Source organism: Salvelinus fontinalis, chromosome 42 (genome assembly GCF_029448725.1).
Source record: "Salvelinus fontinalis isolate EN_2023a chromosome 42, ASM2944872v1, whole genome shotgun sequence".
In the NCBI taxonomy this organism is placed as follows: Eukaryota; Metazoa; Chordata; class Actinopteri; order Salmoniformes; family Salmonidae; genus Salvelinus; species Salvelinus fontinalis.
This window is the reverse complement of record NC_074706.1, coordinates 5,296,451-5,311,332: the sequence shown is the minus strand read 5'-3', so window position 1 is coordinate 5,311,332 and position 14,882 is coordinate 5,296,451. Positions and strand designations below refer to the sequence as shown.

Below are 14,882 nucleotides of genomic sequence, written 5' to 3'. Positions count from 1 at the left end.
CTCATTAGCTCAGCCTCGTTTGATTATGTAACCACTGCTGTCACAGCCTCTTCTGCCGTCTTCATTTCGAGGGCACGTCGAGCCATTACTTCCCCCCCACCCACACTACCCTCCCCTGGACACAGACCACCCTGTATTTATTTTTAGTCTAAACATCCGACCCAGCTAGTCGGCATGTCCTGCTCTCCAGTACAGACTACGTAAGAGTGGATGTCTTATGGTGCTTTCAAGACAACTGGGAACTCTGGGGGGATAAAAAAAATTAAACTAGGTGAAATCATGACGTCAGTGATCTTCAGGTCGGAGCTCTAGAAAGAGGCCCACATTTCCGACTTGGCTGACCATTCAAAACAATGTTTCCCAGTTGGAGCTAGTCCCCCCTTCCATCATGTTCCAAGCTGTCTTGAATGCACTGAAGTCAGATTTGAGTTGCGTTGTTTTGAACTCTGCAAGACTTGGAGACCAACGACGCGTGATAATTATTATCTAACACTGCATCACACCCCAGTGGCCCGCTGGAAGCAGTTTGTACCTTAATTACGGCAGATGAAATCCCAAGGATTTTCACATGCGAGTGGAGATTGAGGTTTGATAGACATCACGTGGCCTGTTGATACAGCCTATGATCCTTTGGAAAATACTGTAATTGTACAGCTCCAATAGACTGGGACTAGAGCTTTCAGTCGGTCTATCCTAATGTATAATGCAAACTTAAGTAGGCCTCCATTATAAAGTGAAAGACCAACGACTGCAGAAAACGGGGCTGTAGCAGACTGAATCAGTGAAGAAAAATCTCTGCAGTGTCTATAGAGAAATATCTACTGAATATCTTATGACTCAATAAGTAGAAAGGACACATTCAGTAAGACTTCAAATGATTTCAATGTACTTAACAGATACTGTTAATTTGTACCGCTAGAACAAGCAGGTAGAGGTTGATTCAGTAAAAACTGCAGTAGCCAAAGATGTCCATTTCTTAATTATTTTTGGGCCCCCAAAATGATAGCCGTTGATATATTCTATTCCATTGTTCTCCCACAGAAAGTCCTGACAGTCCAACAAACTTAATTGAAAAGATTCAGTAGAGTTGCCATTTTACTTTAACAAATATTATTTTGGAAGGACCATTTCAGTCTGCAGTGTCCATCTACTCTCCAGTTATCAGAAAAATACATAATGGGGTAAAGAATAAAAATGTCTTTATTTAACATTGATCAAGAGGACATCGATGTTACAAAATTGAAATGGATGCCAAGACCTTTAGAAATGTCATGAATCAGTCTTAAATTACTGCAATTGCAATGCAAAATGAGAGAACAAAAGCTCTTAGAAAAATGAACCCGACATTATTGAACGGCAATAGAATAAAAGTATTGTGATGTGTTTAGTACACTTACAATTGTAAAAACCACTCCAAATGAAACCACTAAAAACTTTAATTCCGTTGACCACTAAAAAAAGGGCTTTAGAATAGAATATACTTGGCATTGTGTGGCCTTTTAAAATAACTATATACACAGCCATAGACAATACTGCATTTGTGGTCGTGGTAATAATAAAATATTGTCTTGTCAGTCAATTTGGTACAGAATAATAAAAATTAGATGTGAACGTTATCTAATTTTTCATAAATTCTGTTCAGAAAGATTGAACAATGTCAAATACGGATCTATAAAACCGGTTTCCAATAAAAACCACTTTGTTTTGCACATTCCCATACATCATTGCTGCATTGAGTTCAACATTGTCACACCTAAAGAATTGATTAGAACTTTAGATACTCATTCCATGTCCTTTCAGCAAGCCATTTCTGTATTTTGAAACATAAGATTAGCATTCATGCAACATAATTTTCTTGACATTTTATTTATTCTGAGAAATTAAGCTAATGGATTGAACCCAAAATGGCCCTTGTAATTTACAGGATTCACAAAATATAGTACCCAACATCTGATTTGGACCAAAGGTTTTCCTATCATTGAGCAAGACAAGGAATCCAATAAAATGATCAAAAGCCACCCAAGGACCCCCACACCAATGGTCATTATACAGCATCAGTTCTGGCTAACAAGTAGTATGGAGCTGCGGCTTGGAGTATTGCTTCTTCATTCTATGTAATGTATTCCCTCTGAATCAGGTGTTTTTTCCCCCCCGTTTAGAGAAATTTACCATTTGAAATCACTTGTATTATTTACCAAATATTAGTCTGAAAGTACCAGGTTGTCAACTTGATGTTGCTGTTCCTACTACTGACACACCCCATTGTAAATGTTGCTGGTCTCATGTTTATTAAACGGCTCACAACATTTTCTTAGCAACTTTGGGTAGAACACCAATAGCTTTTGCTCATGATGAAAATAAATTGTGTGGTCATCCTCACAAGTCAAGACAGTCCATGAAAGCAATTCAGTTCGCCTTTGTCTTAGCAGCCTAATGATTAAACCCAACAAATGGCAGCTGAGTGGGCAACACCTATGGTGCAATTCTCATGAAAACTTTTCCTACTAGTGACTAAAATGTGACAAAACCCTAACAAAATGATAAACTATTGCATGGCAGTCGTATGTTTTTTAATACAATTATTTGAAAATATATGTTTTGTGATTAGCAACTTGTACCATTAAACCCAACACCATTGCAAAAATACTATATAGTGTGTGTTTGGGACTTTTCCCATTGAAGAGCATAACATTGAAACCATTAGAACTGCTGTAGCCTAATGGTATGTTTATTCACCAGGAATGGTCAAACTAATCCAGACCTTTTTTTAAAGGAAATAAACTACACAGAGGGGCCGTTTCCTGGAAACAGATTAAGCCTAAGAGAAGGACAACCTGAATTGCTTTCATGGAGGACTGGCTTGAATTATGAGAATGGCCACAATGTTTCATCATGAGCAAAAACTATTGTTTTTTCTACCCAAAGTTGCAAAGTAAATTGCATGGCAATTTTGTGACCCATGTTTGGTACATGGGTCACAAAAGGTGTGACCCATGTAATAAACACAAGAGACCAGCAACATGGATAAAAGGTTGTGGCAGTAGCAGGAACAGCGGCATATAGTAGACAAACCTGGTACTCACACTAATTTATGGTAATGCCAGCAACTTCAAATGGCTAATTTCTCTGAACAGGGGGGGGGGGGGGGGACACCCCCCCCACCAGAAATACATTTCATAGGATGAAGAAGCAAGACTCCAAGCCGCAGCGCCATACTACTTGCTAGACAGAGAACTGATACTGTATACTGGTTGTGGGGTGCAATTGGAGAGGAGTGTGACGGGTATGTGGGTGGCTATTGGATTCCTCATGTCTTACTCATTGGTAAGAAGAATTATGGTCAAATGTTACTATATTTATTGAAGATAGGATTTAAATCCTATTATTTTAAATGGGCAATTTGGGTGCAATCAATTAGCTTAAATTCTTAGAGATCAAATTGTGTTTCAGGAATGCTAATCTTATCCGTTTTTTAACTACAGGTACAATTTCAGCACAATCTGAGATGGGTGTCAAATCCTGCTTGTGCTTTTTGAAGTGGAAACTACCCGATAACTAGTCTAAGTTCGGACATCATTGAATGTCTAGGTCAACAAGTATGCAGAGGAAGAGTGTCTGAACCATAGAAATACAATAACCGTTCTAGTAATTATATTTCTATGGTTTGATCGAAGGAGAACCATTCCCATATGACTGCCTCTGCGGCATGTCAGTGTACAATCAGTCACAACGGTGGATACCATACTTTGGAAAAAAAGAAGCTAATATTGTGGTTAAAAAAATATGCAATCAATGTGCCAATTAAATAAATCACAATATACCAAAGCACCTCTTGAAGAGTATTTCAGACATTCTTCACGGAACACAACTCTTTAGCATTTCCCAAACATACCCGCTCAGTAAATACATGTCAACTATGTCTTGGTGTTGTAAGGCACCTTAAGATGTTACTTTCTTTCCTATATCCAAGATAATGGATTGTACATCATTGCTGGGGGATATTTATTATTATTCTGCATTAAAGTTAATGACCGTGTTGATGAACGCATAGTAGTCGCCGGGCAGGGAACGTGAGAGTTGAAGGCATAAGAAAAAGTATGAATTTGAGAATGGGAGTGTCAACATCGACTTCATGGATACCATGTATAAGGTGACAGTTGGGCGAGATTGTCAGGGATGACGATACCCCCCTTCCACTAGCCTGATCCAAGATCTGTTTGTGCGGTCTTCCCAACAATGTTTTGCTGTATAGCAAACTTCCACGGTTTGGTAATGACTATGACCATATAAAAGTATACCGCACAAACAGCTCTGGAACAAGGCTAGTCTTCCACTGAGAGTGTACAGGCTAAGAGGTCTAAGGTTCTGGACTACAGCATCTCCACATAGTTTTCAGGGATGAGGCCCTTCTTCCCCTCCAGCTCTCCTTCCAGCCAGCCAGGTTCCCTGGAAGGTGCCACTGCAGATGGGAACAGAAGGTACCAGGGGACAGGGTGAGATAGGAGTAAACACACTGCATTTCATCAGTGTTAGAAAACAGATGGCTGTGTCAGTGAGAGAAAGTTTTGCTCAGAGCTTTATAGTTGACATAGATAGAGTATATAAACACAACCATCATCTCAGCAAACACTGAAATTGTGGTGGAAATAAAAAACTTTGCTCTGGAAACACTCAGCAAATACAGAAAGTGATGGGCAATGTGTCCCCATGCCATCCTCATTTTGTCCGTTCAGGTAATGTACCCATTGCTGGTGAGAATGACAAGAGGGTATCATTGTAGGCTGTATAAAACGTGTTTGGCACAGGGAAGCTTTTCAGAGAACAGGGACATGTTAATTAGGCACCAAATGGATTAAAAACAGACATACAGGGAGGGACTTCTCCAATCAGAATTCTTCATTTCAATTCTGCATTGCAAAATGTATGAAAATGTTTTTTAAGTTGATCTTCCCATGGTGCCGGACCATCTTCAGACTGAATATGTGATGCTCGTTAGTCAGAAGTAAATTGGCAGTAAAATACAGCGCCAATGGACTCCTACTCAAACTCTGTATATTTGACTAAAGTGAAATGGGCTGAGATATTGAGACAAGGATATCCCTGCCGGACAAACCCTCCCTAACCCGGACGACGCTGGGCCAGAACCCAGAATCTCTGGTGGCACAGCTAGCATTGCGATGCAGTGCCTTAGAGCACTGTGCCGCCCGGGAGGCTCGTAAAACTTCTTTTGACAAGGGTTCTTTCATTTGTCGACCCACGCACTGTGTGGCTTTGAGATTGTTGGATTCTCAATACGGGACAGTGAATCCAATTCAAATATTTTTGGCTCGAGGGCGTACATTTTTATATTTTCCGTCTGAGTTACAAACACCTCAGTTAAACTCAATTGGAAAACAACCCCATACCAGATAGTATTTTATTAGTAGAGTGTCACTTGCCTGACTCCTCACCCTGAATTTAATTCCTCTGCTCTATTAAATTGCCACATACAATCTGAAATCCTAGAAGTCATTGAGGGGAGTTGTACAAAACAGATTAAAATCAGCAATTCAATCTCTAACAAATCAAAGTTGATAGTCATCATGGAGGCTGGCTCTGGCCCAACCCATTTGTTACTGGGACCAATCAGAATGGTCAGAATGTGTTCACATTCTAGAAATCGTAGGGCAAATCCAGACTCAACGTGGAGAAGAAACATCAGTTTGGCAAGAGGCATATGGATGGGTAGCTAGGCAAGTGTCTTGCATCTTCAGGAACCCCAGCCCATATGCATACTTGAGTAAGCCCTCAATGATAATTGGCTGGTAATACCCAGCCACGGACGTATTGTATCTTAACAACAATTACATATCCTCTTGTTGTAAAGACTCGTGTATCAAGTCCGTTTCCCTTGACTGACTAGAGCTCTGTCAAGTCCCCTTTCAGATGGACTGGAGAGTCAATCTCGACCCCTCCTCTCTCCATCACTCAGTCTGATTCAAGATCAGATTGGGCTGTCCTGTTACCGGTTCCCTCACAGAATCCAATATGCCCGGTGGTTCTTTGAGATTTGAGTGAGCGACCGTTGGAGCGATAACACTTACCGGCGCTGAATATTGCTCCGACCTGGAAGGATAACTCAGATTCGTGCTCGGCCTCGCACGGGTACACCGCCATGGCTCTCTTGCCGCCACCACCGGTGACACTGAAAAATGAAGATAAATCAGTGAGCTGGTTGGGAGAGAGGGAGCTCAGAGGATTACTCCACGGTTCAATCTGGGCTAGGTGATCAGTACTGAAACAGCAGGGAGAAAATGAGCAAAAGGACTATGGGTATCAGGGGTTGGCGCGAACCAAGAGGACTGTTGTCTGGCCGCTATCTGAACCTGGGTAGCGAGTTCACACACCGTCCCCCTCTGAGACACAGGGTCCGTGTGGATGCATCTCAGACATGCGTCAGGCCACAGCGAGACAACCACTATGGTTCTACTGAGATAAAGAGCGGGGCAACTTTTTTTTATTTTATTTTTTTTATAAATTTTTATCCCATTTTCTCCCTAATTTTCGTGGTATCCAATCGCTAGTAATTACTACCTTGTCTCATCACTACAACTCCCGTACGGGCTCGGGAGAGACGAAGGTCGAAAGCCATGCGTCCTCCGAAGCACAACCCAACCAGCCGTACTGCTTCTTAACACAGCGCGCCTCCAACCCGGAAGCCAGCCGCACCAATGTGTCGGAGGAAACACCGTGTACCTGACCCCTTGGTTGGCGCGCACTGCGCCCGGCCTAGAGCGGGGCAATTCTAAAGCAGGTTTCTACACAAACAGAACAGCCGAATGGAATTCTTGAGTTCCTCTCCTGGCACGGTTCTATGAAAATTTCTACCCGTAGTGGTTACAGACCTAGACACTTTGAGGCTACATTCTTAAAGTGAATGTGAGGTAAAAGGGTTGTCTAAGACACTATGTGCATGCATTGCCCTGCAAAGGTTAGAGAAGATGCTTTTCTGGCCTTGACAAAACAACGTGTTTATTCGGCAAGGTTTTTGTTGTGCCCCCTTTGCAAATAGTAATGCCTGCTGCCAGTTGAGAACTATGTAGAAAACTCAGCCTTCAATACCTCATACCCTGATAAATATTTCATATACCTACACTCTGCAACAACAACAACATTGGAGAGCGCCGAGACCAAAACATATCTATTCAAACTGAAAAACTGCCGAGTTGTCACCGCAACAATCTTCACCTGCACTTTGGGATTTGTTCTTTTGAATAGAGGGTATTCTTACAGGACTGCATCTGGAGGAACAGGCCTTTTGTATATAATTAACAATGAGTTGCCCATAATGACTTGGCCATGTGCAATTTCCTCAGCATAATTTGAAAGCTTGAATTACTGTGTCTGGTAGGTAGCCCAGCTATGGATAACAGTTATGGGCTACATGTCTACAGAGTTCCCACAGAGTGCATTCAAATACCTGTGTGTGCACGCGCGCTTACCCGTCCACTGTCTTGTCCCCATCAGAACTGGCTTTGGTCAGAGCTCCAGAGTTGAGCCACGAGGCTGCTACAGCGATGCAGGCCCTGTAATCAAGAGGGAACAGAGGGTCAAACATCTATAACCAGATACCTACAGTAGCATTCCAACGACACCAGACAGTGGTCTGCGAACACAATATCAGTGACCACTGCATCCACCCAGTTGTGGGTCTTAGGCTTCACACAGGCCAGGGAAAAGAATATGAACTCAGATTGTTGCGTCATGTTCAACTGAATGGTTAATGTCCTCCCATCTGTATTTTACTGCAGTGAGAAGGTCTAGGTGACCGACATCGTTAAGTTGAAAAGTGAATTCCCTTCTCAAACGCATATTTCAAGTTGTTTAAGTTAAATTCCCTGTAGTCACAAAAAAAAAAAAAAAACTGGATGGTACACAGCCATCTCAAAACGACTGCTATAATTTACACTAATCATTAGCAATTGGTCAGGAGTGAGAGGTAGAGTCTGAGGTTAATGGCTAGTGCCCTTGAGCTGTGGGGGGGGAGACGCCAGAGGGGAATTCAGCAGGGGACAGTGTGTGGCAGAGAGTAGAGGCTGGGAAGAGCACCACACTTAACAGCTAGCTACTTTTCGCACACAGCCAATTAATATTCCACCTCCAAAATCTACACAGCCTTGGCAAGGCTTACAGAAACACAGGTTGTTCTAATTACCTTTGTACAGTTTTTGTAAAAACAATTCTGTAGTGAAGGGCACATTTAGAAAATTCCACACAAGTTTATTTATGTGAGATAATTTAAAGGACAAAATCAGTGGTGTTTCAAAAAGGAAAGAGCAAAACAAAAGCAGAGACATTTTGGCCCTTTGTGAAGAACAGCAGGAAACAGTATCAATGGTCATCACAAAAACAATTGACAATTCATCTAAAAAAACATTAGTCTCATATCGGGGCTGCATTAACACTGGCTGTTTCTTTGACAATGCCCTTGACCCCCCCTGTCTGACTACCACACCATCTCAGGACAATTTTTTATATATATAAAAAATTGTCCTGAGATTGTGTGGTATATATACGGCACACACAGAGAGAGCTGTCCTCACTTTATTATGAAGCATTGTTTGAATATTTTTGAAAATCAATGTCCTACATTTTAACCACTTATTTTACTGATATTTGACATATGGATTAGTCCAATGGTATAATAATACAAAGTACATATGATTGACCCATTCTTTAGAGACATACATTGTCTTTTCCCCCTAGGAAAAACTTCCACTGTTCTCAGGACAGACAAAAAAAACAGTATCACCAACTTAGAAAGTTAGAGAATGTTCTAGAGAACCATTACTAGAGGTCCTTTAGCCTGAACACAGTGTAACTGGAGGGGAAAACAATTCCCTTAACAGTAAAGCCTCCACTTCCCCACTAATTCAACTGTCCTCTATAAACCTCCTGGGAGGTCACAGCCCATAACAACATCTGTTCACTAAAGGGATATAAGAGGAGAGACACCCTATAGACATGACCATTCACCCTAAAACAGTTATACCAATCCTATTAACCATTACTAGTAAAGATGTCGTATTGTGCCATACGCTCTTTACTGCTAAAGTAGGGGGACGGAGGGGGCAGAGAGTGCGTCTGCGTCAAGTCTCGTCCTACTTTAACCTCCAGAGACGGAGCAGGGCCAGCCAGGGCACAGTGGGGCTGAGGGGGACAGCCAGCGTTAAGCCGCCCTTCCCCCTTCCCTGCCCGGGGCCCATACTAATACAGCGTAATGAGTAAATAGCTTCTAGCCACTGCTCCCATAGAGACACTAAAATACAATTACAGGGAGCAGCTTGGGAGGGCCTGGGGGGCAGGGGTTACAGGTAGAATGGTAATGAGGGCACACAGTCCCTACCCCTCTCTGGCCATGACTTCTATCAGAATACGAAGACTGCATTGAATAGACGGGTATAGATGCAAAAAATTGTGTTTTGGGATAGTCACCCTTTCATTATAAAGTCGGAGGAAATACGTTCTTAGCGTGTAAGGAACGTGTTTGCTGGACTCAAATGCTAGCCAGCTAGCTTACATTTTGAACAACTATTTTTTGTTTGGCTAGAGTTAATCTAACCCGATTGCAATCCATTTAGCTTTGTTTGCTAGCTTGCTATAGAGGTTAGCTGGCTAGTTAGCTACAGTAGTTAGCTATTGCCATCAAGTTGTTGCGTTACCATATTTAGCCTATTCCAAGGTTTGTAGAATGCATACTGGCATTTTAATATAGCGGGAAAAGGGAATCTGGACACACTGTGGCCACATTTAAAAATGTAGGTGTAGATGCATGACGTGTTCGGAATTCCACGATCAGAATACAAAACTGCATTAACTCTCAAGTGTAGACATGGCCTCTCCTCCATCTGTCCCCCCCATCAGGTTCAGTCAGTGCAGTGGATGCCGGATGGTGTGGGTGATTTATAGCTCTGCAGACAGTGTGTGTGTGTGTGTGTGTGTGTGTGTATAAAGGGGCCACTGGTGTCTCAGCTGCTCCACATCAGCATGGGGGACGGAACGGAGCGCTGCAGTGCAGCATATCCACTCATTAACCTCAGTCTCCGTCCACACAGCACACTGTCTGCCTGGTGCTCTGCCTGGGCCAACAGCAGAACTGGAGCCCTGTCTGCCTGGTGCTCTGCCTGGGCCAACAGCAGAACTGGAGCCCTGTCTGCCTGGTGCTCTGCCTGGGCCAACAGCAGAACTGGAGCCCTGTCTGCCTGGTGCTCTGCCTGGGCCAACAGCAGAGCTGGAGCCCTGTCTGCCTGGTGCTCTGCCTGGGCCAACAGCAGAGCTGGAGCCCTGTCTGCCTGGTGCTCTGCCTGGGCCAACAGCAGAGCTGGAGCCCTGTCTGCCTGGTGCTCTGCCTGGGCCAACAGCAGAGCTGGAGCCCTGTCTGCCTGGTGCTCTGCCTGGGCCAACAGCAGAGCTGGAGCCCTGTCTGCCTGGTGCTCTGCCTGGGCCAACAGCAGAGCTGGAGCCCTGTCTGCCTGGTGCTCTGCCTGGGCCAACAGCAGAGCTGGAGCCCTGTCTGCCTGGTGCTCTGCCTGGGCCAACAGCAGAGCTGGAGCCCTGTCTGCCTGGTGCTCTGCCTGGGCCAACAGCAGAGCTGGAGCCCTGTCTGCCTGGTGCTCTGCCTGGGCCAACAGCAGAGCTGGAGCCCTGTCTGCCTGGTGCTCTGCCTGGGCCAACAGCAGAGCTGGAGCCCTGTCTGCCTGGTGCTCTGCCTGGGCCAACAGCAGAGCTGGAGCCCTGTCTGCCTGGTGCTCTGCCTGGGCCAACAGCAGAGCTGGAGCCCTGTCTGCCTGGTGCTCTGCCTGGGCCAACAGCAGAGCTGGAGCCCTGTCTGCCTGGTGCTCTGCCTGGGCCAACAGCAGAGCTGGAGCCCTGTCTGCCTGGTGCTCTGCCTGGGCCAACAGCAGAACTGGAGCCCTGTCTGCCTGGTGCTCTGCCTGGGCCAACAGCAGAACTGGAGCCCTGTCTGCCTGGTGCTCTGCCTGGGCCAACAGCAGAACTGGAGCACTGTCACTTTACCCACCTGAGGGTAGGTGCTGAGATGCACTCTTTACTGCTAAGGTAGGGGGATGAGGGGGAAAGGCGGCAGAGTGAATGTGTACATGTGTGCATTCACACACACACACACACACACACACACACACACACAGTATACAGGCACTAAAACAGGCAAACACAATTGCATGTTGGTGTGTACACGAGGGTACGCTCACCCACTTCACCACACACACACACAAACGAACAGATTCAAATCATACACTCAAATCTAAATATTCAGTCATAAAAGTTGTGACTTTACTACACAAGCGAAGGATATTAATGAAATGGCAATTATGAAGATCTGGAAAAGACCTGTCAAGTAACTAGATACTGAAATGATTACAGGATAAATGGTTGGGAAAGTATTCAACATGGTTGCCCTGGAAACCTGTCAAATGAACAGAGTGGAAAATGGATTTATCCAAAAACAAATTACAACTAAGCCAGACAAAAAAAAAATTGGGGGTGTCTTGTTACCCAAAATATCAGAGCCTCGAATTACACATTGGTTGTTTTTAAATCTACAAAATGTGTTTCCTATTGAAATATGATTACATACATTGAACTTACGATACATTAGGAACACCTGCTCTTTCCATGACAGACTGACCAGGTGAAAGCTATGATCCCTTATTGATGCAACTGGTTAAATCCACTTCAATCAGTGTAGATGAAGGGGAGGAGACAGGTTAAAAGATTAAGCTTTGAGACAACTGAGACATGGGTTGTGTATGTGTCTGCCATTCAGAGGGTGAATGGGCAAGACAAGATCCTCTTAACAGGGGGCGCTGTTTTCACTTTGGGAAAAAAATCGTGCCCAAATTAAACGGCCTCGTACTCTGTTTTAGATCATACGATATGCATATTATTATTACTATTGGATAGAAAACTCTGAAGTTTCTAAAACTGTTTGAATTATATCTGTGAGTAAAACAGAACTCATTTGGCAGCAAACTTCCAAACAGGAAGTGAAAATTCTGAAAATGGGTCTCAAAGGCCTTGCCTATTCAATTGCCTTGTATTTATGGATCTGTATGCACTTCATACGCCTTCCACTAGATGTCAACAGGCTGTAGAACGTTGAATGATGTGTCTAGCCTGATGTGGGACCGAATGAGAGCTTTGAGTGACAGTTCAGGCATATTGGCAGTATTTTCCTACGCAGTTGGGAACGCCATATCTTTGTCTGCAAGGCGTTAGGTAGACAAAGAAATGCTCCTTCTGGGACGTTATTGGATACATATGAGAAAAACATCATAAAGATGGATTTTCAACTGAGTTTGACCAGTTTATTCGACTTATGACTTTTGGAATTTTTCGTTCCATGCGCCAAGCTTTCATGGACACGTGAGCACCATTATGTTAGCCAAAGTTGCTAATTCGACAGAAGAAATGGACATTCTAAAACCAAACAACGATTTATTGTGGAACTAGGACTCCTTGCACTGCATTCTGATGAAAGATCAAAGTTAAGAGAATATTTATGATGTTATTTCGTATTTTTGTGGAAAATGGCTGAGTACTGTCTCAGATTATTGCATGCTGTGCTTTGTACTAAAGTTACATTTTTTTTTAAAGAATCTAACACAGCGGTTGCATTAAGAACAAGTGTATCTTTCATTTGCTGTACAACATGTATTTTTCAGCAAAGTTTGATGAGTTTTGGTTAGATTACGTCGCTGTGTAAAATTTCTCCGGACAATTGTGTTATTTGTGACGATGGCTGCGTTGTAAAACCCAGATTTGTAGCTCATTTGTGGCCTGCTGGAGGTCATTTTGCAGGGCGCTGGCAGTGCCCCTCCTTGCACAAAGGCGGAGGTAGCGGTCCTGCTGCTGGGTTGTTGCCCTCCTACGGCCTCCTCCACGTCTCCTGATGTACTGGCCTGTCTCCTGGTAGCGCCTCCATGCTCTGGACACTACGCTGACAGACACAGCAAACCTTCTTGCCACAGCTCGCATTGATGTGCCATCCTGGATGAGCTGCACTACCTGAGCCACTTGTGTGGGTTGTAGACTCAGTCTCATGCTACCACTAGAGTGAAAGCACCGCCAGCATTCAAAAGTGACCAAAACATCAGCCAGGAAGCATAGGAACTGAGAAGTGGTCTATGGTCACCACCGGTAGAACCAGTCCTTTATTGGAGGGTGTCTTGCTAATTGCCTATAATTTCCACTTTTGGTCTATTCCATTTGCACAACAGCATGTGAAATTTATTGTCAATCAGTGTTGCTTCCTAAGTGGACAGTTTGATTTCACAGAAGTGTGATTGACTTGGAGTTACATTGTGTTGTTTAAGTGTTCCCTTTATTTTTTTGAGCAGTGTATAATAGCCTAGTTATTCTGTGTCCATTTTGTGAAAAACTGAAATTCGTCCAACTGCACATCTAAACCCCCCACAAATAAACACGCACTTTGAGAAGCACAGGGTAAGCCACAGAGCAGTGCCCCTGGATCAAGAGCAGCTTTGGCGTTAAGAGCCTTTGCCCAAGGGCACAGCAGCCGGACAGGAGATGATACCTGGGATCAGACACTAGCAGCCCTCCGGTCACCAGTTCAGCTCCCACTAGTTTAATAATCGTGTGGCTATGGGGGCAGTCACTATACAAAAGAGGTGCACTGCTGGTTCCCATTACCATATGGCAGGAAAGGAATTCAACCCCACAGCCTCCAGGCCTGGTAGGGTCTGCCAATGGGGGACTTTCTACTGCTCCTCTTTCTGAGCTAAGAGAGACTTTCCACATCACTGATTACTGGAGGAGTGGTGGGCAGGGTCTCATATGTATAAAATGTACTCTAAAGTGACTAAGATACCTTAGAATAGTATAATTGTGTGTAAATATTGCATCACCATCTCATATGTATATAGTGTATTCTATATCACTCAGTCCAATGCTGCCGCTCTGACATACATGTATATATTCTTTATCCATTCCTTACTTAGATGTGTATATGGTGTGAAACTGTTAGATACTACTGAACTGTCGGAGCTAGAAGCACAAGCATTTCGCTACACCCACAATAACATCTGCTAAACACGCGCATGTGACAAATACATTTGATTTGAGCTGGTAAGCACCAACAAACAACTCTGCCCTCAATCTGGGTGGGCAGGAAACCCTGTTCTATGATACACAGCTGTCCGCCAACAGAGGGGGATGGGGGAGGAAGAAGAGAAGAGGAAGAATTACATAGTCTCACTCTCCAGGTCTGGAAATGACTGCCACGGGGAGATCCAGATAGTTAATTTGGGGGGGATGAGACGAGACTGAAGTTGGCAGAGATGATAAATCATCACTACAGAAAATAGTGTCTGATGTAGAGCGTTGTAGTTGAACTTGTGTATAATATGTCATTTTTTCCAGGTTAAAGCTTAAGATGTACTAATTAGGTACAATTCCAGATATTGAGCAGTAAGCACCACATCACAGTGAAATCCTGTTCCACTGTTGAGGCTGGTAGTTATTCTAGCCTGGTCCCAGATCTGTTTGTGCTGTTTTGGCAACTCCTATGGTCAATGTCACTGTCAAGCTAAACAGGAATTGCCAAGGCAGCACAAATTGATCTGAAAACAGGCTACCTACTGTACACTCAGTCCACCTCCCACGCCTTTTCTTGGTGGAGAGTGACGGTGCCGTGGCCTCTGCCAGAAAGGTGCTCCCTGCCATGCTCTCACACACGGCAGTCTTCATAAAAGGTCCGAGCTGAGCTATAAGAGTGAACTAGAATATCTCCAAAGTCAATACGATTTACACGGCCGACGCACTGCCACCTGTCTCCCAAAAAAATAATGCCGATGTTCACGACC

The 14,882-nt window shown here is 44.0% G+C and overlaps 1 protein-coding gene across 1 annotated transcript in view; it reads right to left on the bottom strand.

Annotated features, from left to right (window-relative positions):
• Window positions 1-1,182: 1,182 nt before the first annotated feature.
• Window positions 1,183-14,882, bottom strand: part of LOC129840937 (rho GTPase-activating protein 10-like) — a 69,611-nt gene continuing 55,911 nt past the window's right edge. The window contains exons 21-23 of the mRNA XM_055908985.1: window positions 7,482-7,565; window positions 6,084-6,184; window positions 1,183-4,459 (exon numbers count right to left, since the gene is read on the bottom strand). Of these exons, the coding sequence (XP_055764960.1) occupies window positions 4,371-4,459; window positions 6,084-6,184; window positions 7,482-7,565 (274 nt within the window). The 3' untranslated portion in view covers window positions 1,183-4,370. The remainder of the gene's footprint in view (window positions 4,460-6,083; window positions 6,185-7,481; window positions 7,566-14,882) is intronic.